The sequence below is a fragment of the Hakea prostrata genome, chromosome 7 (genome assembly GCF_041222555.1).
Source record: "Hakea prostrata isolate BN-2017 chromosome 7, UWA_Hpros_2, whole genome shotgun sequence".
Lineage (NCBI taxonomy): Eukaryota > Viridiplantae > Streptophyta > Magnoliopsida > Proteales > Proteaceae > Hakea > Hakea prostrata.
Genome location: NC_142606.1, coordinates 43,634,759 through 43,662,736, shown reverse-complemented (window position 1 = coordinate 43,662,736; position 27,978 = coordinate 43,634,759). Strand labels below are relative to the sequence as shown.

Here is a 27,978-nt window from a genome sequence, read left to right as displayed (position 1 = left end):
ATAACTTTGATAACTATTTTAGTAGAAAATCTAGAAAAATAGTCGCATATCACAGGTAAAAAATTTATAAAAATAAGAATAATAAATATAAATAAATAACTTAATCAGATAATTTTATCGGACAAATAATCGATAAAAAAAGGGTACACCATATCCGCATCCTATTAGTAATCGGACGGATTCAAATATCCCTAAACGAATGTGGATGCAAATTCAGAAGTGGATTTCGATTATCCATTTACACCCCTAATTTAAACCTTCAAAAAAAAATTCATACATATTTCAAACCCCTCAATTCAAGATTTTTTTTTTTCCCATCAAATCAGCTACATCCAAAATCATCTCGACCTCATTGCATTTACATGGAAAACTGCCACCACGGCTGAAAGCACATCCAATCAAGCATTCAATAGTCTACTTCATACAAAACCACTTCCAAAATCGTGTTGCTAATCATTAAAACAGCGAACCCCAGACCTAACCTGCAAAGACCCGTTGGACACAGATGAATCCAACCAACCATACTAGTAAGTTCAGCAGAATTCAAGACTCTAGGTTTTGGCTTGAAGACTAGAAGAAACAGTATGGATTATATTTCAAGTCACTATTCTCTGGACTCTATTTGCTTCAGGTGTGGGACCCACAAGAGAGAATAAAACCCTACAGACTACAGTTAACCAGCTTCTGTGGGTCCCCATAACCATTGATCAACTCCATTTTGGGTTTTAAGAATCAAGATAGCTCCTGCAATATATAACACAGCAATGGAGAAAAAGCACATGTGATACTGGGGGTATGTTGTGGGTCGGAAATCCATAACTGAAATGCCGAATTTGTGATTTTATCACATGTTTCTTCCTAAGATTTTATATTAAGATTCCACGTACATGTCATATTAAGATTCCACAGAATTTTGCCCCTGAAAAAATTTAAACTGATTACAGATAATGATAAGCAAGAGTAAATGAAATGCGACAGCTTAAATAGCCAGCATCACAGCTTCAACTTCACTTATCTCATAAAGAAACCACTAAAAGCATTGACCAATTCACCCTATCACCTATCACCCTTTTCCCAGGTTTCAATAAGTTAATCTTCATCAGAGGAGTTATCCAATGGAAACGCATGCATGTCATCTGTATTAGCTGTCTCCTGTATAAGTTTGCAACAGAAAGTGTCGAAATCAATTAACATGGGAGAACGATAAAGATTCTCATGAGCTGACAAATTAAGCAAAACCATAATGAGATCTACCGGCATTTTGTCCCAGTCTTTTAATTTTGAACTCGTAAGCATATACTCATCACGCAATGGAGCCCATGCAGGTGCTTCACTAACCTCTGTATCCTGCATCATAGAATAAAACCACGAGTTATTGTGCAGTAGAAAGGTTTATTTATTTTTCTAATGATTAACAAAGATTTTCAACAAGGTTACTGACACAGAAATAACGGTGGGTATGGGTATATTTCAGAAGTAATAACACTCCAATCAGATTCTGTACATGTTGGACCTTTGGTCTAACAGTTCGTATTGTAATGGACCATTTATTAGTAAGAAGAACAAATGTAGCATCTATTTTACTGGTATATGATAGGCCCCTCATAACCAGGGTGTACAAGCGAAGGAATAAGGGGGAGTACGCAATATCACCTACAGCTACTGCAGGGGATCCAAATGAAGAGAAGACAGATGGCAGCCTCCCAATGGACAGCAACCACTACTCTGCTGTGAACAGAGGGGCAGAAGGGACAGTCCAGGTGGCAAGAGATGAGTGGGTGAATGTGTAAGAGTTTGTTAGAATTCTTCGGTTATGTAGGGGAAGGAGGGGAGAGAGTTGGCGGGGGGGGGGGGGGAAGAAGAAGATGCAAGCCAGTGCTTGAGGAGAGGGAAACCTTTGGGGAATGGCCTAGCCATTGTGCTGTTCTTGTTTATCTGAGTATCATTTAGTTTTCCTAATTTTAGAAGTATTTATCAGTTAGTAGTATCAGTCTGTATTCATCAGTTATATCCAATAAGGGATGCTTAATGAAATCGACTGTCACTCCAATATTATTCTGCTGTTATGTCGTTCTGAGTTCATAGCTTTCAGGTAATAATTTCTTATATATCTGTTAGCAATAAGAGATTAATGGGGATTCATTGAGGGTTCTATCAATCTGGTATCAGAGCTCGTTGATCCCAGGGAATGGTAAAGAGCCGAATGGAGTCGAGAGTTGAGATTGTGGAGGCTAGCGTGAAGGACTTGCAGAACCAATTAGCATTGATTGATTCAAAATTAGACAGGGTCGAACAAAGCCATACAGCATTCGTAAGTGAGTTAAGAGCATACCTAGTAAAGGGAAAGTCTTTGGAGGTTGAAGAAACATCGCCAGAGGTCACCGTAAACAGATGGGAGAGTACCCTGTTACAAGAGCGACGAGTTCCAACTTCTGTAGGACGACGCGATTTCTTCCCCAGGTATCTGGAACTTCCCATCTTCAATGGCGATGACCCAAATGGTTGGACAGCCAGAGCAGAGAGATATTTTATGCTAGAGGGACTTACGGAAGCAAAGAAGTTATAGGCTGCTCTGATTTTTTTGAGGGTTGGGTGCAGTTTAGAGAACTGCAGAGCCCTCTCTATTCATGGATGGAACTGAAGCATGAACTGCGTAAGAGGTTTGAGTCGACACAGGCGAAGACACCCCTGAAGGCGATCATGGAGCTCCGGCAAAATCGCACGGCTGTAGAGTATTGTGGACGGTATGGAACCCTCGTCGCCGCCGCTGGTGCCAAAGAAGACGAATGGTTGCAAGGGGCGTTCTTGTAAGGGTTAAAAGAAGATGTTAGGGCGGAACTTCAATTATTCCAACCCAAAGGACTAACCCAAATTATGGACCTGGCCCAGTCCATCGAGGCCAAGAACCAAGCATCATGTGGACCTAAGTCCAATTTCATACCACAACCCATTAGCAGTTTGGGGCAGCCCCCGGCCCAACGAGCTATAACTCTGAACCGGCCTAACTATAATGGGCATCGACCCAAACCAGCTGGTTCGGTTACTCAATCCGCCACCGGTCCACCCACACCCACACCCACACGACCAAATTCAGGACCCAACCCTACTGCATCGTCTTCTTCGAAGGGAGACTCCGCAGCTTCTTTTGGCGGTAACAGTAAACCATGGTGGCTGACTCCAGAAGAGATGAAAGCCAAAATGGATAAGGGGTTGTGTTTCCGGTGCGACAACCCTTATTCTCGAGGACATCAGTGTCCCTGTCCCATGAAGCAGTTACAAGTGATGTTGTTTCACGAAGGCGAACCGAGTGAGGATACAAAGGATGATGCCGCTGGAATTGTGAATGGCAACGACGACCATAACTCTCCTATTACACAGATCGAACTATCACATAGCTCACTAGCAGGACTCGACTCACCTCGCACATTAAAACTCAAGGGAAAAATAAGTGATGTCTCGGTTATACTATTAGTAGATTGTGGCGCAACCCATAACTTCATCTCGCGGAAGATAGCATAGAAGATAGGGTTAGCGATTGAAGGTGAAGCGCACTTCCATGTTATGTTGGTCAATGGCAAGAATGTCCGAGGACAGGAAGTATACCATGGAGTACCGATCGTTATCGATGGAATAACATTTGTGTAGGAACTACTACCATTTGAGTTGGGTGGTGTAGACATCATATTGGGAGTGGAATGGCTATCATCGTTGGGTGACGTTCAGAGCAATTGGAAGCTACAAACTATGCAATTCATGTGGAGAGATAGACAAGTAAGTTGAAAGGGGATCCGGCATTACTCAGGCTAGAAACGACACTACTGAAGCTCTAGAAGATGGCTCAGAAAGAAGGGGAGGGGTTTTGGTTGAAACCGATGTCGGCAGATGTACAGGTCACTGTCAACTACAATAAACAGGTGCAAGATTTATTAGATGAATTTGAGTCTCTATTTGCCGAACCCAGAGAACTTCCACCTTGGAGGCCCTATGACCACTCGATAAGGCTGATCGAAGGCAACAACCCACCGAACCTCAAGCCGTATCGTTATCGTCACGCACAGAAGAATGAAGTGGAGAGGTTAGTCAGTGAGATGCTAGCTGCTGGGTTAATACGTGCAAGTATTAGTCCCTATTCGAGCCCGGTATTATTGGTGCAAAAAAAAGCTGGCAACTAGAGATTTTGTGTCGACTACCGAGCACTTAACAAATTAACAATGCCAGATAAATTCCCCATACCAACAATAGATGAGCTGCTCGACAAGCTTGGAGGAGCTGAGGTGTTTAGCAAGCTCGACCTCAAGTCGGGTTACCACCAAATCAGGATTGCTGAAGGTGATAAGGAGAAAACAGCATTCCGAACACATGATGGACATTATGAGTTTCTCGTAATGCCCTTTGCGCTCTCAAATGCACTAGCCACTTTCCAAGCATTAATGAACTAGGTATTTCAAGAACAATTAAGGAAGTTTGTGTTAGTGTTTTTTGACGATATATTGGTGTATAGCAAATCCTTGAAGGACCATTTAGGTCACTTTCAGTTAGTCTTAAACCTCTTGAAACAGCATTGCTTGGTGGTGAATAAGAAGAAGTGCTCATTTGCCGTGACTACTTTGGACTCTACTTAGGACATATAATCTTAGCGGATGGCGTAGCAGCAGACCCGCAAAAAATACTTTGCATGCTCAAGTGGCCACTATCAAAGAATATCCGAGCTCTTAGAGGATTACTTGGTCCAACGGGGTACTACCGACGCTTTGTTCGAGATTATGGGAAAATTGCAACACCTCTCACCAATCTATTGAAGAAAGAGGCATTTCAGTGGGACAATTTGGCTACTAACGCCTTTGAAGCATTGAAGGAAGCGATGACCAAGGTACCTGTGCTTGCTATGCCTGACTTTTCAAAGGAGTTTGTAGTAGAAACTGATGCTTCCAGAGTGGGATTACGAGCTGTCCTCATGCAAGAGGGGCATCCCATAGCCTTTTGGAGTAAAGCCTTGTCCCAACGAGCCTGTGCCAAATCAGTGTATGAAAGAGAGTTGATGGCTGTGGTACTAGCCATTCAAAAATGGCATCATTACCTTTTGGGGAGGCATTTCAAGGTTCGCACGCACCAACAGAGCTTAAGATACTTGATGGACTAACGATTAGTCGTTGAGGATCAGCAAAAGTGGATTATGAAGCTGTTGGGATATGATTTCGAGATCATTTATCGACTGGGATGTGAAAACAAGGCAGCAGACGCATTGTCCCGGCAAATGGAAAGCACAATACGTCTCTTGAGTTTATCAGCAGCCATTTGGGAGAAAGACGAAAGTCTAGAAAGCAAAATTCAGCAATCTGAGCATTATAGAAAGGTGATGCAATCAATAGTCAATGGCTTTACAGAATTTCCGGAATACAAGCTGAAAAAGGGGACACTATTTTATAAGGGACGCCTGGTCATCCCCGAAAACTTCAGTTTAATCCCTAAGTTGCTTGCTGAATTCCACTCTACTCCTTCGGAGGACATTCCAGGTACTTTCGCACCTACAAAAGATTGGCAGCAGTAGTGTATTGGGCACACATGAAGAGGATTGTGAAGGAGTTTGTAGCCAGCTGCGATGTATGTCAACGGAGCAAGCATCTAGCCATGAAACCAGCAGGGTTGCTTCAGCCTCTTCCGATACCAGACCAAGTATGGGAAGACATCAGCCTCGACTTCATTGGTGGACTGCCCAAAACCCGAGGGGGAGACACTATACTTTTGGTGGTGGATAGACTATCAAAGTATGGACACTTCATTGCCATTACACATCCATATACAGCCAAAGAGGTAGCCATGATTTTCAGCAGGAAGGTAGTAAGGCTTCATGGGTTTCCAAAGTCAATTGTCTCTGATAGGGATCAGTTTTCATGAGTAGGTTTTGGAAGGAACTCTTCAAATTAGCGGATACCAACCTTAAGTTCAGCAACGCTTATCATCCACAAACGGATGGGCAAACGGAAGTGGTAAACAGTGGGTTAGAAATATACCTCGGCTGTTTTTGTGCTCGGTAACCGAAAGACTGGACCACTTGGCTTTCTTGGGCGGAGTATTGGTACAATACCACTTACCATTCAGCCACCAAAATGACCCCCTTCCAAATTGTGTATGGTCGAGCACCCCCACCTTTGCTTAAGTGGGAAGGGAACTGCTCCAAGGTGGAAGAAGTTGATGTTCTCCTACGAACACAGGATAACATCCTAGATGAGTTGAAGACCAATTTGCATGTGGCTCAAGACCGCATGCGCTCCTCCACTAATCAACACCGAAGAGATGTCACTTACCAAGTAGGGGAGGAAGTTTTTCTTAAACTTCAGCCATACCGATTCAAGAAGCTCGCCAACCACCCCAATGAGAAGCTCAGCCATCGTTACTATGGCCCATATCCTATTGCAGCTCAAATTGGCCCCGTTACTTACAAACTGACACTTCCACCCGGTTCTAAAGTTCATTCGGTCTTTCATGTCTCACAACTAAAGAAAGTGGTAGGTCTTAACATCACCACTCAGCCGCTGCCAGCATCTTTAGCAAAAGATGGAGAACTCCAACTCACCCCGGAAGAATTATTAGACATCCGTTATTCACCTCAAGGAGCACTTGAAGTGCTAATTAATTGGAAGCAACTACCTAGCTGTGAGAACACTTGGGAGGACTTCCTCGAATTGCATAACCAATTTCCTGATTTTCACCTTGAGGACAAAGTGAAACTGAAGGGAGGGAGCATTGATAGGCGCCTCATAACCAGGGTGTACAAGCGAAGGAATAAGGGGGAGTACGCAATATCACCTACAGCTGCTAAAAGGGATCCAAATGAAGAGAAGACAGATGGCAGCCTCCCAATGGACAGCAACCACTACTCTGCTGTGAACAGAGGGGCAAAATGGACAGTCCAGGTGGCAAGAGATGAGTGGGTGAATGTGTAAGAGTTTGTTAGAATTCTTCGGTTATGTAGGGGAAGGAGGGGAGAGAATTTGGGGGGGGGGGGGGGGGAAGAAGAAGATGCAAGCGAGTGCTTGAGGAGAGGGAAACCTCTGGGGAATGGCCTAGCCATTGTGTTGTTCTTGTTTATCTGAGTTTCATTTAGTTTTCCTAATTTCAGAAGTATTTATCAGTTAGTAGTATCAGTCTGTATTCATCAGTTATATCCAATCAGGGATGCTTAATGAAATCGACCGTTACTCCAATATTATTCTGATGTTATGCTGTTCTGAGTTCATAGCTTCCAGGTAATAATTTCTTATATATCTGTTAGCAGTAAGAGATCAATGGGGATTCATTGAGATTGAGGGTTCTATCAGTATAGTTGAGTCCAATTTCTTCATTATTTCTAATGAAGGGTTTTTGTTAAGTTGAATTAGGTCTCTCGGAGTCCAACCTTTCTTTAAGCTGTTAACTTTATCTTAGCCTGCCATTAAAGTGTGTTAGTTGGGTTAGACCAAATCTTTCACTCCAGCCTTATTTTAATCGGTGCCCCTTATTTTAGGAAGAGCTTTAGTAGCATTAGGCTACCACTAAGCTATTGTCCGGGGGAGTTTTGGGCCTGGTTTAATTCCTCTTTGGCATATAAAGGGCCATGTCTTGTGTATCAATTTGATGAATGAGCTTATGGCTTCAGCCTCAAGTCTCTGATGATTTCTAATGCTCCCTGCTATGCTGATTCAGTAGGACTTCTAGTGGGAACATTCCAAGCATGGTGGTGATTCCAGCCCAGCAGATCAGGTGATGATTTCTATTCATGATCATTCTATATTTTCTTTATCATTAATCTTTTTCTTTTTCTTTTTTTGAAAGTGTAAGTAAACCCCCAGAGAATGCTATGCTTGCCATTAAATTCTAGTTTTCCAATTCCGACTTGGACTGCTTCAACCCTCATTTTAAAATTGATCTCAGATTTGAGTCATCTGTTTCATTGTTAGTTCTAATCTGATGACATTTCCAGGATCTGAACTTTCCAATCAATATTGTATATTTTTTTATTTATTTTTTTTGGGTAAATATTGTATATTCTGTTACAACTAGCATTGATTAAATCTTAAGACTGTTGAGTTTTTTTGCTTGTTCCATTCCTACTTCACATTACTGAACTTATAAATGTTAGAGCCTACATAGATCATTGGTTTGAACCCCTCCCCCCCCCCACACCCCCCCCCCCAAAAAAAAAAAAAAAAGAAGAGATAATTACTGATGCCCCCTGTACTATAGCTTAATTACTACCTTAACCTAACTGAAATTACTACTACAACCCTTAGACTCTTACCTAAAATTTTCGTGTATTTTTCAAAAGCCCCAAAATAGCTGTGAGTTTTGTTACTACTTGTTCCCCTTTATGTCTAATTACAGTACTACCCTTACAACTTGGGGAAAAATTAGCCCTAAACCTAAAGCCATGAACCCGTCATCTACCCTCCACCAAAAAAAATCCCCCCCCAACCGCAACCAAAAAAAAATTCTTCCTCTTCCTTCTCAACAACCCTAAATGGCTAAATCTGTCTTCCTCCTATTCCTCTCGATGAGCCCCAAGCCAAGAGTCAAAATACAAGGTAATAAATAGATGCTAAGAATGGAGTTGGGAAATTTAAGAAATCCACTTGGGCCCAGCCCACTCAAACGGCCCAAACTTCAAACCCACGCAACATTAATTTCAGCCCACCCAACATCAATAATAAAGGACTATATGGTTTAGGGAACCAAAATGAACAAGGGATTTAACACTCCGATTCGCCCAAACCAAAAAGTTGAGCCATCGTCTTCTTCCTCACACTCTCGATTTGCAACCACAGCGGCAACAAGAAGCTCTAGACGATCACGATGGCTATCCCAGGAAGAAATCAAAGATAAAATGGACAAAGGAGTGTGTTTCCGGTGCGACGCTCCATACTCCAAAGGCCATCGATGCCCTCTGAAGCAACTAAGGTTGCTGTTACTCCACGATGACGATAATCCAAAAGTAGCAGCGTCGGTAGGAGTGCTCAATGACAACAATATTGCAGCCGAAATGGAACATGTACTTGAGACAGAACTCTCGCATACTTCTTTGGTGGGAATCGATTCACCACATACCCTGAAACTGACGGGACAGATAAATGGTTGTGAAGTCATCGTTTTGATTGATTGTGGCGCAACGCACAACTTTTTCACTCAAGAGTTGGTGGTGCCATTGGGGTTGGAGGTCCAGAAGACAAAATTTCAGGTCGCGTTGGGAGATGGAACGATTAGCAAAGGAACTGGGGTCTATCGACATATTCCAATTCACTTGGGTGGTGAGGTCTTTGTACAAAATTTTACCCTTTCAATTTGGGTAGCATTGATATAATCTTGGGCGTAGAATGGTTGCAAACACTCGGGGAGGTCCGAAGTAATTGGCGTTTGAGAACCATGAGTTTTGAGCGGCAGGGACGACCCATGAAACTGAATGGGGATCCGACTTTGCTGCAATTGGAAACGTCATTGAAAAGCATGCTACAGTCTGTTCAAGCAAGCGGTGATGGGTACTGGCTGCAGCCTCAGCATCCCGAATGTGACGCTATAGAGGGACACGAGAGTACAGCGGTATCCAATTTATTAACCGATTTTGCTCAAATATTTGCGGAACCCACTGAATTGCCGCCAAAAAGGAAACAAGACCACAGGATACGGCTAGCCGAGAGAAGTACACCACCTAATATTCGACCCTATCGTTACCCACACTCTAAAGAGAACGAGGTCGAAAGGTTGGTACAGGAAATGTTAACAACAAGATTGGTACGGCCTAGTGTGAGTCCATACTCCAGTACGGTATTGTTGGTTCGAAAGACGGATGGCGGGTGGCATTTATGCATGGATTATCGTGCCATAAATAAACTAACGGTTCCTAACAAGTTCCCTATTCCCAACAATTGACGAACTGTTGGATGAGTTAGGAGGAGCCAAAGTGTTCACCTAGCTTGATTTGAAAGCAGGATACCACCAGATCAAAATGGCGGAAGGTGATGAGGAAAAGACGGCTTTTCGTACCCATAATGGGCATTACGAGTTCCTAGTGATGCCATTTGGGCTCTCGAATGCTCCGGCCACCTTTCAATCACTCATGAATGAAGTATTTCGAGAACATTTGCGAAATTTTATTTTGGTGTTCTTTGACGATATTTTGGTGTATAGTAGGACCATAAAGGAACGTGTGGGTCATTTACGAACCACCTTTATACTCCTCACACAGCACAACCTCGTCGTCAACCGGAAAAAATGCATGTTTGGGGTTGCTACACTAGAGTATTTAGGGCACATCATATCTAAAGACGGAGTTGCGGTGGATCCACGAAAGATCAAGTGCATGGTGGAGTGGCCCCAACTCGAAAATCTTAAAGCCCTACAAGGGTTTTTAGGTTTAACTGGGTATTACCGCAGATTCGTCCAAGATTATGGTAAGATTGCTGCTCCGCTCACTAACTTATTGAAGAAAGGTGCATTTCAGTGGGGTTGCGAGGCAACAACAGCGTTTAACGCCCTAAAGACAGCCATGACGACCGTTTTTGTGTTGGTTATGCCCGATTTCACAAAGGAGTTTAGGGTGGAGACTGATGCTTCAGGTTTTGGGCTAGGTGCGGTTTTGATGCAAGATGGCCATCCAATTGCCTACTGGAGCCAAGTGTTGTCCCCTAGCGCACAAACCAAGTCTGTCTATGAGAAAGAACTAATGGCAATTGTGTTAGCTATCCAAAAATGGCGTCACTACTTGATGGGGAGACATTTCAAAGTACGAACTGATCAAAAAAGTCTGAAATATTTGTTGGAACAGTGCATTGTGGCTACCGATCAATAGAAGTGGGTCTTGAAGCTTTTGAGATTTGATTTTGAGATATTGTATTGTCCAGGCAGCGAGAACAAAGCCGCCGACGCTCTCTCGCGACGGTCTAAGGGTAATATGCAGCTTCTCTCTATGACAGCAGCAACCCGGCAAGAAAGTGAGGGTTTGGATGCGGAAGTTCACGCCTCAGAACATTACCAAAAGATTATTCAAGCCTTGATGAAAGGATCCCAAGACTATCCTAGCTATCAACTCCAACAAGGAACATTACTCTATAAAAACAGGTTAGTCATCCCTGAAGGATCCCCCTAATCCCCAAATTATTGTCCGAGTATCACTCCACCCCATTCGGTGGACATTCAGGATTTCTGCGGACCTACAAGCGATTGACAGTTGTGGTCTATTGGGTGGGAATGAAGGCTGCTGTTCGGGACATTGTGGCTAGTTGTGATGCTTGTCAGCGCAGTAAATACTTAGCTATGAAACCCGCAGGTCTCCTTCAACCGCTGCCAATTCCGGAACGCATTTGGGAGGATATTAGTATGGATTTTATTGGTAGATTACCCAAGACTAAAGGCGGGAATACAGTGCTGGTGGTAGTGGATCGTCTCTCAAAATACGCCCATTTCCTTGCTCTTTCGTATCCTTACTCCGCGAAGGAGGTGGCTGTCTCATTTACTAGGGAAGTTATCCACTTGCATGGATTTCCGCGATCCATTGTTTCTGATCGAGATCGCGTCTTCCTTAGTCACTTTTGGATGGAGTTATTCAAGCTTGCAAGCACCCACCTGAAGTATAGCAGCACCTATCATCCACAAACCGATGGCCAAACAGAAGTGATGAATCACAGCCTTGAAGTTCACTTACGTTGTTTCTGTGCTCGCCAACCACAGGATTGGATTAATTGGTTACCTTAGGCGGAGTATTGGTACAACACGACATTTCATTCAGCCACTAAAATGTCTCCATTCCAGATTGTGTATGGCCGTGAACCACCTTCACTTTTGTGTTGGGAGGATGGCCGGTCCAAGGTCGATGATGTTGATGTGTTCCTTCGTGAGCGCAATCAAGTACTGGATGATCTCAAATCTAACCTCCGGTTGGCCCAAGAATAGATGCACGCTACCGCGGATCCCAATCGCCGGGAAGTGCACTACAAGGTGAGGGATGAGGTTTTTCTTAAGCTTCAGCCTTATCGTTTTCAAAAGCTTGCCAAACGCCCAAATGAAAAGCTAAGTCATCGTTTCTACGGGCCGTACCAAATCATAGAGCAAGTGGGCCCAGCTGCCTATGGGTTACATTTACCAGAGGGGACTCGCATCCACTCTGTGTTCCACGTTTCGCAATTAAAACCAGCAGTTGGTCAACATATGGTTCCCCAGCCTCTTCCCTCCTGTTTGCGAGAGAACGGTGAGTTACAACTCACACCAAAACATTTGATCAGCATTCGCTTCTCTGCTCAAGGGGTATTGGAAGTTCTGATTCAGTGGAAAGGACTTCCCTCTTGTGAGAATACGTGGGAAGATTTTGATGCACTGCAGTCCAATTTTCCAGACTTTCACCTAGAGGACAAGGTGAAACTTTTGGAGGGGAGTATTGATAGACCCCTCATCTCACGAGTCTATACTTGCAGGCAAGGAAAGAAAGATACAAGATCTGCTGCACAGCAGCCAGGAATAGAAGGAAATACTTGAGAGAGATTTAAATGAGGGGTGATTCTGTTAAGATACAAGATGCCTTTTAGGATTGGATTTGAAGTGATTTGGTTAAGGGATTATGTTATGAAAGTAATTACTATTAGTAGGGGAAGGGAAAATAGGGAAATATGCGTTTTGAGTTGTTAGGGAAATAAGGGAGGGGGCAATTGCTCTCGGGTAGAATAGGATCACCTACGGCTGTAGTGTGATCTGTTCTGGAGATTATTTGATTAAAGTTCAGTGTTACTATTATCGTTGTGTGTCAATTTGTCCATTGCTCTTCTATTGAGATCGGGATCTTATCATACGGCTTTCTTTTTTTGCATTCAAAGGGTTTACTATTTTATTTACAAAATGTAACCCCTTACTCTACCTAACTCTAATCCCCTATATCTCACAAGCCCTACTTGGAGATTCTCCCATCCCTTCACTATGTTGCTTTGTCCCCAAATTCCAGAATCCCACCCATAAGTCATCTTCCCGAAAGAATGCATCAGGGCTCAAAAAGAATCTGAGCTATGACGGTTCCAAACTTCCAGCCGCTACATTGCCAGAGATTCACCTGCATGCAGCTGCAACTCCCTTTTCCACCTTTCTCTCCTTCCTTCCACCAACCGAAACCCTCAAGTAACAACGCTGATCTCCCACTCTGATGTAACCCCCCCCCCTTGATGTGAAGAAAAGGAAGTGGAAGGGTAAAAGAACAAATCTGTATTTTTCTCATAAATTAAAAGGAAAAAACAACTACAGAATTCCAGGAATTAGTTTTCTCTTCTTGGTGTGTTTGTGCAGAGAAATCGTAGTCTCTCTTCATGAGTACCAAAATCTATTTGGACAAAGAAACCATGACTATAGAATTCGGTAGACCAGTAGTCAGAAGTACATGGAGCAATCTGATTATGCCCTTCGGAGTTTTGAATGGCATAAAAACGAATGGAGAAGGATTGATATGGTTGATACTCTTGGCCACGTAGCTATTGCCAAACAATACATCAGCCCCGCAGTAATTCTTGGCTCGGTGGAATGCTTTTTCTCTGTCATGGTCATCCCTAAATCGACACACATGCTCTTGGAAAAATTAGGAGTCGAGTATGAGGAACATACAACAACGTTTTCATCAAACAAGCAGCTTTGCTCACATCAAACATTGTGAACAAGCTCTTGGCCAAACCCAATGTTAAGCTCTTTAATGCTGTTGCTGCAGAAGACATGATCGTGAAACAGCGGCGGGTTTCATTTTGTAAATTTATAAAATAGTAGACCCTTTGAATGTAAAAAAAAGACAATCATATTCTCACAGGTATCCCTGTCATTTTATTTGACACTCTAATCATCTTTTGTACACATGGCGTAATCACAATGATCCGCTGCTGGCTGCAGCAGCTGCAGCAAACCCAAAAAAAAATCCTTAACCTTTCCTCACACCTTCCCCCTTGTTTATAAACCCCATTCACTACAAACCTCCCTTTCTTTCTCCTCCACGTGGTGTGATCTCGTGATCGCAGGGTCCCTAACACTACCAGCCCTCGATATTGACCTTGTCCTCAAGGTGAAGGAGGATTAGAAGCTTGGTCTTTCCATGCATGCTGCACAACCACGCAAGTTCAGTGTCTTAAAGAACAGACCTATTTGGAATCCAACAGACTTGGTACCACAAAAAATCCCCTAGCAGCCCCATATGAAGGAAAACCTTGGTATATTCATAGCAACCAATAATGTCCTCAACCTTTGCAAACTCAAGCAAAATTTCTACCCTATTAGGGATGTGCTGCAATTAATTGGAAAGCTTCAAACCTCCTCTCCTGCCATCCCACACTCGAGACAAAATTACAACAATAGCCACTGAAGGGGTATCGTGCCCTTATGAATCCTCGAAAGCCAACGTAACCGCAAGGAAAAAGGGTGAGAACCAATGCTGGCCGGAATCCACACCCATGAGCATTCTTCAAGCAGTGTGACTTATTTAGAGACCAATACTCATCCCTCTTATGAGTCCTCGAAAGCTAATGCAACCACAAGGGAAAAAGGGTGAGAACCAATGCTGGCCGGAACCCACACCCAAGAGCATTCTTCAAGCAATGTGACTTATTTAGAGACCAGTACTCATTGATCAAGTCCTTCATTAGTGCTGAAGTTGAATCAAATACAAGTTCTTTTGGCAAATCAAGTTGCCATTGCTCATGGCCCTGGTAAGCTTCAAGACATGGAGCTTCAAAGACTTGGGAGGTTGCTGTCACCAACAAACCCTAGAACGCTTCTATGGGGCCGATGGTGCCTCCAACCTCTGGTGAAGGAACCTACGAATGGAATACACCCTCCCTGGCCATGAAGGCCACCTCTTTTTGCCACCAGAAATTCCCAAAGCATCGTCCCACCAAGAATAGAGGATTTCAAAGACAAATGTCACCTGGATTCCGATACCAAATAGGGTTTCAAAACTCCCAATAAATGGAATTTTTGGGGTGTTCACCGTCGCAATCCCATCCTTTGATGTCGCCTCCAACCAGGAAATCCAAAACCACTGCTGTCAGAGCCACTGTGACCTCCCTCTCAATCACGAGCTGTAGTTTGTTGCCCAGGTTCACAGAGTAGGTCTTTCGTTGCAGGAAGAAGAAGATTGAACAAGGTATTTCCAAAACACCCTTGTTCTTTATGTTTAAAGGATGGGCTATTTTGTTCTTGGCCCCTATCTATGTAATAACTGATCTAATTGTTGGGTTGGGCTTGGAATTATAACGCTTCTCAAGCCCTTGCTTTAAGTTTCATCTCATCAGCCCATAAGCCGGCTAAGTGGGTTGTGGGTATTTCAAATTAACTAGGCTTCTATGGCCCACTTTTAGTAAACTAGATCAAATACAACGACCGAAACAGTGTTAGGGGTCCAACCACTGCCAGGTCCATCTCTTTCTTCTTCCTCTCTTCTGCTGCAATCCCAACCCTAATCTCCTTCCTATTTGCTGCTGCTGCTTGTGATTTTCCCTTCTCTACTCGATGGTGGGGAAAATGTTGTTGGAACACAGGCGAGAACTGACTCCATGCCGTATTTTGGTCCCTCCCTTCCAGATATTGTACCCCAAGAGATCCGCCTCCAATCATTTTCTTCCCCTGCCAAGGTGGATTTGCTAGTGTTCTCGCCGCCCAGCGCCTCTTCCTTCTAGTCCGACGATGCCTCTATAACTCCTTGCTCCTATCTTCCTCCTCTTCTTCCTCTATAACAATCTCTCCCAGTTATCTCCTTTTGATTCATTTTCTTTGATTCCTCATGATTCAAAATAGTAACATCGTGGTTGGTGGTTCCGCTGCAAAACAGTTTATGAGAGGGATCGGCATTGGCAATGTGATGCTAGGAATACCCAACCTCTGTTGCATTCCCACTACTGAATTCAGTAACCAGGGCTTCCTTAAAGCTTGCCCAAGTAAGCTCTGACCAGCACCTCATGTAGACCCAATCTAATGCATCTCCTTTCACATGTTGGAGAACCACCCCCAACCTATGCTCATCCCCGATCTGGTGTTCCCAACAAAAGAACATAACTCCAAGAAGCCATTCATGTGCATCCTTCCGCCGGAAAATGTGGATAGTCCAATCCCTATATCCCTTCCCGCTGATCGAACGTGCTCTAATACCAGTTGATAAGACCCCGTTTGATGTAAACTAGGTCCAGGGTTAGGGGTATTTTAGTAATTTCCTAGACTTAGGGTTTGCCCAAGAAACTTCCAGAGGCGGGGAGGATGTGGGCTATCTTAAGGCTCAAAACCCTGTTGTAACTGGTAATTCAGATCTGAAAATTTATCAATCTTAGGGTTTTAAAAATTCTGCAGAAATCTCAAAGTAGAAGATGAGCTGCAGAATTTTCCAGGGTAGGGAAAATAGGGCTGATTGGGAAAATAACTGTAGGAATAGGTTCTACAGCTTGGTGCGATGCTAGGGGCAGGGGGAATGGGGTCTAAACAGCTGGGAGATGGGTCGAACAGAGGGGAAGGGCTGCTGCTATCGCATGGGGAAGGGGAAGGCTAAGATGGGTATGGAGAGGGATAGGGTTTGTCTGAACAATAGGGAAAGGGCCTGTACTTACTCGTAAACTGAAGAGGCTTGCTGGAACTGCTGCTTGGATGCTTGAAGAAGAAGAAGATGAGTCAAATCACTGAAACACTGTTACCCAGCTGCAGGTCACCCTTTTGGGATCCCATAACTTTCTCTTAAAGGCAATTCTTCAAACTCAATTTTTCTTCATCAAACAAGCTCAATTGCTTAAAAGACTTGATCGGTATTTATAGAAAGGACTAAACCCCTACTTGACTCTTCAAAGTAAGCCAACTAACTTCAATTACTTGTTAAACAAGGACTCAAATAACTAACTTCCAAATAAAAACAATAAAAACAAACTCAAAAGGATAATAACCACTTTGGATAAGGAATCTTATCACAACCAACTTCCACTCAAATTAAAACTCTCAAATAACTTTCAAACTCGGACTCCAAATAACAAACAAGACCTCTTTAGGCCCTTCTTGGGCTGTCCTTAGCTGGTTACATACCGCAATCCACTATGAAAATTAATGATCAAAAAATGTAAAATAACAAGATAATCCGGTTTTGATGGTGCCAGTCACCCCCACAGCATACAATGCTCCCCCTCAGCCATAGGCTTCCCAAAACCACCTACACAAAACATTCCTTAGCCTTCCTCACACCTTCCCCCTGATTTATAACTCCCATTCACCACAAACCCTCTTTCTCTCTCCTCCACATGGCGTGATCTTGTGATCTCAAGGCCCTAACAGAGGCCAACAATAATTTCATAAAGAGCACGTTTTGATTAGTAATTAAACTATAGTACAGGGGACATCAGTAATTATCCCAAAGAAAAAAATATTGTCCACAGATTCTATTCAATTAACAAGAATATACACCCCCCCCAAATCCATAATAGTCCTTTGACCAAAACTTTAGTCTAACGAGACATGTACTCCTTTTTGAGTTTTTTAAAAATTTCTTAATCTAGTTAACATTTTTCCAGCAATTCGACAGCAAGCTGATCTCTCATCATATTTACTTGGTCAACAATTAGTATTGCATCACTAAGTATTCAAGTTATGATTTGCTAACTCAGCCCTGCGATCCTGAAGCAAAAGCGAACACAGAAAATAAACCCTTTCTCCTTTTTTTGGTGTGTGAGTGTGGGCTTGCAGGAGGATTCGTACCTTGGTACTAGTATCTTGTGACTTTCGTAGCTCCGAGAAAAAGGCCTCTTTCCTTCGCTTCCCCAGTGCTGTCAGAATCAGCATATCAACTTAAGATACACAAAATATGTACAACCAAGAAATACAAATAGTGGTATGAGACATCACAGTCTTTATGACAAAAGGATCCCTAAATCAACATGAATATATTCATAAAATAACATTTACAAAACTATATTAATTATTTATGTTTTTCTCGAGGAGCAAATATGAGAAGGATTAATGGGTCCAAACTATAACAAATTGGGAAACCAAAGAAATTAAAAGCAGAATATAGTCATATACCTCCATGGAAATGATATTATTGGCAGCAAAGAATTCAAACGTTGCAAGGTTAACATTCGGTAATCTCCTCCTAAGGTTGGATGGTCTTGGCATCCATGCCAAAGAGTGTAAACAAGATTTACCAAAGCAAATTATCCCATTCATTTTTCAACTTTCTCAGGGATATTCACAGTCTGTCACTTTGAGTCTTCATCCTTCAACTTACAAGAGGTGCATTTTTCTAGTCGACCATGCATCAAAACTATAAAGATAATATACCAATAGTTTCATGAATAAATACCAAATATACAAAATCCAAAATTAATGCTTCATATGCAGCTCCTGCTCAATGGTGGTATACCCAACTTTTATTTGGAGTTCAGAATGTGTTTTTTATCCCAGGAACTCAATTGCAATCAGTGAAGAGAATTCCCATCCAAACACTCAATGAAGCAAGCATTCTCAATCTCCACACAAGTACAGCAGCCATCAACAAGTCCCCAGGCCTTCTCAAGTAAGTTACAGCCCTCACCCCACCAACAACAGCCCCTTCTTCTGTCCAGAAGCTTCCCTACCCAATTCCCTCTCTGTCTGCAACCTCCCCTCCCCCATTCCCTCTGTTTCAGACGTGGAGAACCCTCCGAACCCCATCGCATACATCCCTTACCCCTTCCCCTTCAATCCTAGTGAAGCCCAACCCTTCCCTTGCAGCTGTAGCCTTCCCCCTTCTCTTTCTTCTTCCCCACATCCTCAGTCCTAACCCTAATAGGATTCATCTATTCCCTCATTAAATCAGCCCCATTCCACTCTGTTGGATTCTACTAGGAGTTCAATTAGAGTTTGTATTCATGTAAAATTCTATTCCTTGTAATAGTGTACTTTCACTTAATTATAAATAGAGGGCTTGAGATCATTAATCGATAAGCCATTCTACCACAATTGACTTTCTCAACATGGCATCAGAGCCTAAGTTCGATTAGGATCCTCTTCTATTTTTTTTTTTCCTTCTGCAAAACCTTCTTCTTTTTCCCTTTTGCAAAACCCATCGCATATTTTTTACAGATTTTCTCTAGATTTTCTCTTTCTTCTTCTACAACCGTAAAACCCATCGCAGTTTTCTCTTTTCTGCAACGATCGCAGACTTTTCTGCAACTTTCTTCTGCAACCGTAAAACCCATAGCAGTTTTCTCTCTCTTCTGCAACCGTTGCAGAATTTTCTGCAATCATCGCAGAATTTTCTGCAACTATCGCAGAAATCTCAATTCCTGGACAGAAATCTGAAATAGATAGATGCAGAAATCCTCAATTCTCTGAAATTTTCTACACCTATCGTTCTTCAGTTTTTGGACAGAAATCTGCCGCTGCACAAACAAGAAAAAGGTGGGAAAGAAGAAGAGAAGAGGAACCCTGCTGCTACCACCCGGTGCTATCGCCGCTGCTTCCTGCGCCATCGAGAGAAGAAAAGAAACTAGCAGAAGAAAGAAAGCAAACAGTGAGTTTATACCTAAACTTAAAACCAATGCTTGAGGGGTTTAATTTGTAAATTTGCATTCTTCAAGGACTTATTGGTAAATTAGCATCATTTTAGGGACTTATTCGTAATTTTACAGTTTTTAAGGGACCTATTAGCAATTTATACAGTATAGGGGCTTATGTGCAATTCTGTATATTTCTAGGGGCTTTATTGTAATTTCCCAATTTTTCAGGGGCTTATTTGTAATTTTTCATAGTTGGGGGGGGAAGAAGAAGAAGAGAGAGAGGGGTATTTATAAGTTTTTTTTTTTGGTGGTTTGACTATTGCATTCTACGACATTTCAATTACTTTGAAGGGGTGAAGACTGAAGAACTGCAGACAATTCTTTCAACATGGCAACCACCGATGGTACTACTGCTCCCACTGGATCTAAACATTACCCCACTCTTCATCCTCTTTCGGTAACATTTGATGGCACATTACGGGCACCACTATCAAACCTACTATCGTCAAACCTACTATCGAAGGTGTTTTACAGGATGAATGGATATCAAATGACTCTCTTATTATGTCATTCCTTTTGAATTCCATGCATCCAAATATTGCCCGGGGTTACCTATTACTTGATACTGCAGCCCAAATCTGGAAGGCTACTATTGAAACCTATGGACAGTTGGGGAATGATGCACAGATTTATGAGCTACGAAAGAAGCTTCATGGGCAATACTAGAGTGATGCTATATTCACTGCTTCTTACCCTACGAATAGGATGCCCAGTAGGATACTTGGTTTTAAATGTCCTGATGAAATTCTCCAGGGAGCCTCTTTTTTTATTATTCCCAAAAGAATTTTGGATGTGTGTGTTATGCCAGAATCACCGCCCACCAGAGTAAGTTGGCTCCTCGCGGCTTATGCTGCATATTTTTTTGGTATTCTGCTACTAAAAAAGGGTACAAATGTTATCATCCTCCTTCCAAGAAAATCATGGATGTAATTTTTAATGAGTCTTGCCCTGACTATACACCTCTCCAGGGGGAGAGTCCTAGAGGAGAGGTGTTCTTTCTGACTCTAGATCTTCCTATCACACACTAACACAACTTAAGAGTCCCAGAAGAGTTTCCTGACCAGGGGGAGACTTCTGCCAGTATACCTGAGGACTCTAATCCTCTCCCCTTCGTTTTCAGAACCATGTGGAGAACCTAGCCAAGGGGAGACCACTCCTGTGAGACAAACTATTGAGGTATTTCAAAACTAGATCAACCAGAATACGGAGGTGCAGACTTATTAGAGGAAAAATTACAACCGGCTAAAGCAGGTGGAGAAAGGTGATACGTTACCACTTCAGTCTCCTGCTCTATAATCTAATTCTATTGTTCCCCTTAACGTATCTTCTTCTGATCTTCCTATTGCTATTAGAAAATTCTAAGAGTCAGATCTTGTACTCAACATCCCATAGCTAAATATGTTTCTTATAACTCTTTGTCTGACTCCTACCGTGCTTATATCCTCTCTGTCATCTGTATCTGTTCCTAAAAGTTGGTAGGAAGCCTATGTTGATAAGAGATGGAAGGTAGCTATGGTAGAGGAAATGGAGGCAATGAAGAAAAATGACACTTGGGAGCTGGTTACACTTCCTCCAGGAAAAAAATCAGTGGGCTGCAAATGGGTATTTGCGGTTAAACAAAATATGGATGGATCACTCAACAAGTTGAAAGCTAGACTAGTTGCAAAAGGGTTTACCCAGACCTATGGGATTGATTATCAAGAGCCTTTTGCCCCTGTTGCGAAACTAAATTCTATCAGAGTTCTGTTGTCTGTAGCTGTGAACAAAGACTGGAACTTGCACCAATTAGACGTGAAGAATGCCTTCTTACATGGGGAGTTAGCGGAAGAAGTCTATATGAAAATCCCACATGGTTTCTCAGATGACAATACTGCAGGGAAAGTTTGTCGGTTGAAGAGGTCAATTTATGGGTTAAAACAGTCTCCTAGATGTTGGTTTGGACGCCTCTTGAAGGCAATGACTTTTATTGGGTACAAGCAAAACAATGCTAATCATACACTATTTGTCAAGAAGTCAGATACTAACATCACACTTCTCATTGTCTATGTAGACGATAGTGTCATCACAGGGAATGACGGTGAAGAAATTCAAAAGTTGAAGGACTTTCTTGGCAGAGAGTTTGAAATTAAAGATCTAGGGAAGTTATAGTATTTCTTAGGGATTGAGGTGGCTCGATCAAAGAAAGGTATATTCCTATCCCAAAGAAAGTATGTCCTAGATTTATTATCAGAAGTGGGAATGTTGGGGTGTAAAGGAGTTGATACCCCTATTGAAGCTGGAGCCAAACTTAAAGAAAAAGAGGGAGAACCAGTGGACAAAGGAAGATACCAAAGGCTGGTACGGAAGCTTATTTACTTGTCCTACACCAGGCCAGACATCGCTTATGCTATAAGGATAGTGAGCCAATTCATGCATGATCCATATTTAGCTCATATGAAGGTTGTTACCAATACTTGAAGGGAACTCCTGGTAAAGGAATTCTTTTGTCACCCACTGATAATCTAAAAGTAGAAGCATACACTGATGCAGACTAGGCTAGATCTCCAAACAGGAAGTTAATTTCAGATTACTGTACCTTTGTTGGAGGAAATCTAGTTACTTGGAGAAGTAAGAAACAGAATGTGGTAGCTTTATCTACTACCGAAGCTGAATATAGGGTGATGGTTCGTGGAGTTTGTGAGCTACTATGGTTGAAAGGCTTGCTGCAAGATATTGGAGTCCAAGTTCCAACCCTATGATGTTATATTGTGACAAAAATGCTGCTATTAGTATTGGTAATAATCCGGTGCAACATGATCGAACTAAGCACATTGAAATTGACAAGTTTTTTGTCAAAGGAAAGTTGGAACAAGGGCTTATCTGCATGCCTTTTATAAGATCTGAAAACCAAGTAGCAGATGTTTTCACTAAGGGTTTAAAAGAAAGAGATTCATTCCTATGTAGGCAAGTTGGACATGACTAATATCTATGTCTCAACTTGAGGGGGAGTGTTGGATTCTACTAAGAGTTCAATTAGAGTTTGTATTCATGTAAAATTCTATTCCTTGTAATAGTATATTTTCCACTTAATTATAAATAGAGGGCTTGAGATCATTGATTGATAAGCCATTCTACCACAATCGACTTTCTCAACACACCCTCAATGGAGTCGCCCTAGCCTATAGGATTGACTTCTAACTCCGGTTTACCCATTACAACCCTATTTCTGGAGTTAAGGAAAACCTGCACTTCATCTCTTTCATGAGGAAGCTGCAGAATTTTGTGAGATTTTCTGAATTTCTTATACCTCAAATTTCAACCCTTAAAACTGTAGGATAACTTCTGAAATTAAAAGCCAGAGTTGTTTCCAGTTCAGTCTCCACCCACATTCAACACTAGGCCCTTTCCCAGCCTTGACCGAAACCTATTCTTATTCCTATTCCTACCTGGTCTAGGATTGACTTTTCAAATCTGGATTTGAAGCTCTAATACAAATTTAGATCTGTAACTTCAATTCCAGCACATCCAAACAGTATTAGAACCTTTAAAAACCCTAACCTAAACACCTTGAAATCCTAGCCAGTACTGGTTCTTATTAAAGAGGGTCCTGGACATCCAACCCTAGACCCTGGGTTGCATCACCATGGCTAGGCAAACCATTCTAATGCTCATTGCAACCTTGCCAAGCAACCTCTGTAAATCATCTATAAATGGATCTACCAAGCTGGAGCATTGGAAATCAACCAACCTTCATGAGCATCTCCTGGGGAAGAAGCTTTAAGTTAGATCCAAATTATAGCCCAAAAACACCTGTATACCCTAACCGATGCATTCTCAAAAGAGACCTGAATGAGACTGAAGCTAGATCTGTCGTAGATCTCAGTAGCTGGCTCTCATTCAATTGAAGCTAGATCAAACTATTGCTGGTTTTCTTGAGGTCAAAGACAACATCATACGGTACAGTGTCCTCAATCCCTTATCCCTTTTTTCCCTTATTAGGCCCCCCCACCCCCTTCTTTCTCTCTCTTATCAACATGAAATAAACATATTCTTTTGAAAGGGGTAAAGAAGTTCAATACCACGTGTCAATTAAACAATTCTTCTTAAAAAGCAAACAGAAAAACAAAAAATAAATAAATAATCACAAAATGAACCATTCTAAGCACCAATTCTCAAGATTATAACATTTCTCAGAGTAATGATTCTGAACTCAACTACAAGAACAATGATATAAAACAAATAAATTTTTAATTTTTAATTTATATTTCCCATTTCAATAAGCAATCTAGCATACCTTTAGCGTCTTTAAATCTAGAAGCATTAAATCCTTTCTGAGCATTTTGCGCCTTGTTGACCTGTGCAGCATTTCACCCACATGAGTTGATTAGCCAATTGTTACAAATTGTGAGAGAACATGAAAATAAGGGAAATAAAATAAGTAACCAACTTACAGCATTGAATAACTTAACAACTGAGCTCCAGCATAAAAACGAGAGGCAAATGGAGTTAGACAAGGGCAAAACTGAATCTGATGCAAACACGGAATTCATGTTAAACAAAATTAAATATAATAATACCTCCTTTTGTAGCAACCCCCAGAAGAAACTTTTCATGTGAATCCAAGAAACTAGCAGGTTTCACATGCCCCTTCTCTGCCACCTGGATTTTCAGAAGATGAAAATATGAACATAATGAATTGGATGCCAAAATAAACTTTCTGAATTTATTTACTTTTGGGTAGAAGGTTTGTCTAGTCCAGCAAGTCTAGATCGGGCACAAATATTTGCCACATGGCAGATTGAGTAGATCCAAGATTTGATGAACAGGTAGAACCCCAGAACTGCTCACAAGCCAAGTAAAAACAGAGTTGGCCAAGTCACAAAATGAATCATTGAAATTCCAGTTCAGAAACATAACTCAAACAACAAAAAATTGACCCACTGAACCAAGGAATGATGCAACTACAAACAATCCCGTTGATGATTAGATCTGAGTCTAAAGTTCAAAGAGGCTAAATTATACAGGCCTATACATCTATCTGGTTTAAATTTCCAGATCAACCTTCCATGTGGCAAATCCAGGATAGTTTTCAGAATACCATCGACCTTCCCAGCCTAGAATAACTTTTGCATTTTGAAATAGAAGAAATCTAGCAACAGTAAATTGTATAGAGTATATGCAAAGCACAATATTGACTAATAACAAACTACCAACTGCTTCTCCTTCTTGGCATCCCCTTTAATCTTCAGTTCAGCATCCTCATCAGCAAGCTTCTTTGCAACAAGCTTTTTCTGTGCCGACAGGATAGGACCCTGCAAAGATATTCATTGAACGTTAGATGATTCATTTATTAAAGGTTAATATAGAAGGAGGCAAACAACTCGGGCTATTTTCATTTACCAGGGGATTAGCTGGCAAGTTCTTCTTCGTAATCTTCAAAAAAGCTATTCGGAATGCTCTACAGCCTTCCACAAACTTCATAATTCCTGTCTGATTTCTATCTCCATCGTCTTCAGAAGAGCCCTCGTTTCCACTACCACCTGGACCATTCTCTTCTTCATCTCCACTGGAATTCCCATCCGAAATCTCCTTTTGATCAAGATCCCTATTACTTGCTTCTCCCACTTTTGAGGTGGGCTGCTCATCGTTCTCATCATCAGAATTATACTCTTTTGCCCTTCTGCGGAACAGCTTTTGCATCTTCTTGTCTATTTTAACTCTTTCTCCAGTACTTGGAAATGATTTCACTCTTTTTTTCGCCTTACGACCCTTACTTTTCCTAGCCTTCCTCTTTTTAGAGCCATCCGTTATCTCTTGCAGATGGCTTGCTTCAGCCATGGCCTATAGAACTCAAAAGACCAAATAAAATCTCGTTTTATCTGTCTACAAAAAATATTAGAATAAATTAATTCAACCACAAGAGTAATTTTGTAAAATAGAAGAATAATATCTCAACATGGTATTATTACATGGCTATAGGTAACGAGAGAGTTAATGGAGGTGATGGTGGTGTTGTGACTTGAGAGTAGGGTGCCTAGTTAGTATGTTTGGGAACGGCAATCATACAGCTCAAACATACATATCGCAATTAAATGGCTGGATGACAATAACACTTTTCAAAAATCCAGTGCATTATACATACATGTTTTATGAATGTTTAATGACTGCTCACTCTATAAGCAAAAATATGGACCTATATAACAGGCATTCACAACCTAATATGAGATCTGTTGGCAGCAGGTGCATAATGAGATGCTACTTCTGGCACAATTTGTATTCATGCTGAAATGCATTTGGCAGCCAGTAAGTAAAACAAAAGATTGTTGTAGTTTGAGGGATTGCTAATGGGTGGACTCAAGGTTTAAAGTATCGGTCGGGTGATTTTAAAGAGATGGTTTGCTTCATATTGTACCGTATGGTAGATATGTATAGATGGGGTGTGGATTTGAATGGAAATTATCAAAATATATAAGAAAATAGTAATTTAAAAAATAACAGATGTAGTGACAAGCCCCTCATAACCAAGGGAAGGAATAAGTTGGAGTACGCAATATCACCTACAGCTGCTACAGGGATCCAAATGAGGAGAAGCAAATGGCAATGATTCTGTGTCAAATTTCCCAATTCGGCAAAGAATGCACTTTTTATGCTTCTGTGCCGAATTGGGTAAATTTGGCACAGAATCTGTACTGAAATCTTGTATGGTTTGACACAAATGGGCACGTTTCTCTGGCAAAATTGGCACAGAATCTTGTATGGTATGTAAAACTTATGTGCCAAAATGGGCACTTTTTTTTAATAAAAACTAATAATAAAAAAAAATTAAAAAAAAAAAAAAAAAGGGAACTGGAGTTTGTAATCAGTCTTCATCTCTCCTCGATTGACTCAGATTGAATTCCCAATGCAGAGAATTTGTTTCTGACTACACTTTAACTTAGACCTTCAGCTTCCCCTCATCTTCTAAATGCCTATAATTTTGCAACATTTACTTGTTCATGCAGCAGATTAATAGAGTAATCTGCTCATGCATTAGCTGGCACATCATGCTTAGTTACAAAAGAGTCTAACCTGAACAAAGGTGGTGAGGGAATTAGCACTGAGAGAAGAAAAAAAAGGAACCTTTTGAGTGCTGGGACCATTCAGGAGCAAAGACAAACCCAATCCTCGATATTTTTATTTTTCATCAAAGTAAGAGCCTAACAGACAAAGTTATAGATAGAAGTTCAAAGAAAAAGAAAGACCATGACCAAAAATTCATTTACGGACAGCAAAGGCAGAAAAATTCAAATAACATCTAAGGACCTGACTGTGCTCACGACTTATCACTGAGACTGAGACTGAGAAATTCTAGAAAGACATTTGCAATACAGAACTGAGATTGTATTTTAGTCAGTTTTGACATCTGAAAACTCAATCAAACTCCAAGGAAAGCTAGAATGATCTTCATGACAAACAAAAATTTAACAAAAAATAATTAAAATAGGTGGTAATGAATATCAAATGCAATCCACAATATCATATTTGCAACAACAATGTCAAAAGCATTTAACAAAAAGGCTAGTACTTTCTTAGCAACTTCTCAAAGAAGGATAAGAACGCAGCCTCCAGCGGCAACATCAAAAAGAACTTCTCAAGAAAGCCAAATATTAAGTAGTATTCTGTTAAAACAAATTCAAACAGAACTCCAAACAGGAAAACTAAATACTCCAATGATAAAATATGCAATGTCGAGGGCGGGTCGGGATCAGGTCTGGATGGTGTTAGACTAGGATCAATGTCGAGTCAGGATTGAATGTTGACATATGCATCCAGCTTCCACAGTCGGGTCTTCATCCAAGCATACTCAGTTAAAGAAATAAAAAACAAATTCATAATCATTTTAGGCATTATATCGTTAGGAACCCAGAATCCCACCAAACAATCTCAACCCATAATCATTTTAGGCATGAGTTTAGGAGATGAATGATTTGTAAACAACCCATTTTCAATGATAAAAAATGTGAAGAAATCCCGAATAGCCTCTGAACGCAGGACTAATAAATATGCATAAGGAAGTGGAACTACCCAAAATATGCATAAGGAAGTGGAAAATACCTCGAATCAGAAGCAATTGACGAAATGAATAAGTGGGTTGCAGACACGGCTTCGGTTGAAGATAGATCGGTTGCAGAGACAGGGCTTCGCTTTCACAAGAGGGCTTCGGCTTCTGGTAGACAGATCGGTTGCAGAGAAAATTCCAAACAGAGAGATCAATTGCAGAGAGCTTGCGACCTCGACCTCTTGCGCTTGCTTAGGCTTCAGACAGACGAGAGACACGACAGAGACTAGAGAGACGAGAGAGATTCGAGAGAGACTAGTGAGAGACGAGAGAGATTCGAGAGGAGAGCTGAGAGAGTTGAGAGAGACGAGAGACTTAAGAGAGACGAGAGACCTTAGGGTTTTGTTTGAAGTC

At 41.5% G+C, this 27,978-nt stretch overlaps 1 protein-coding gene across 2 annotated transcripts; it reads right to left on the bottom strand.

Moving 5' to 3' along the window:
* Window positions 1-256: 256 nt before the first annotated feature.
* On the bottom strand, window positions 257-27,978 carry LOC149011238 (Rrp15p protein). 2 transcript variants are annotated; one of them, XM_089163911.1, is made up of 9 exons: window positions 27,621-27,978; window positions 24,927-25,405; window positions 24,737-24,838; window positions 24,104-24,185; window positions 23,978-23,997; window positions 23,821-23,881; window positions 17,707-17,774; window positions 1,255-1,347; window positions 257-1,152 (listed from the first exon to the last, which is right to left on the bottom strand). In XM_089163911.1, the coding sequence occupies exons 2-9, from the start codon at window positions 25,362-25,364 to the stop codon at window positions 1,090-1,092; spliced, it is 927 nt and encodes a 308-aa protein (XP_089020037.1). In that variant the 5' UTR covers window positions 25,365-25,405; window positions 27,621-27,978; the 3' UTR covers window positions 257-1,089. The 2 variants fall into 2 exon arrangements, with proteins under 2 accessions (XP_089020037.1, XP_089020036.1); XM_089163910.1 differs by having other exon boundaries at window positions 24,927-25,409; window positions 27,621-27,974.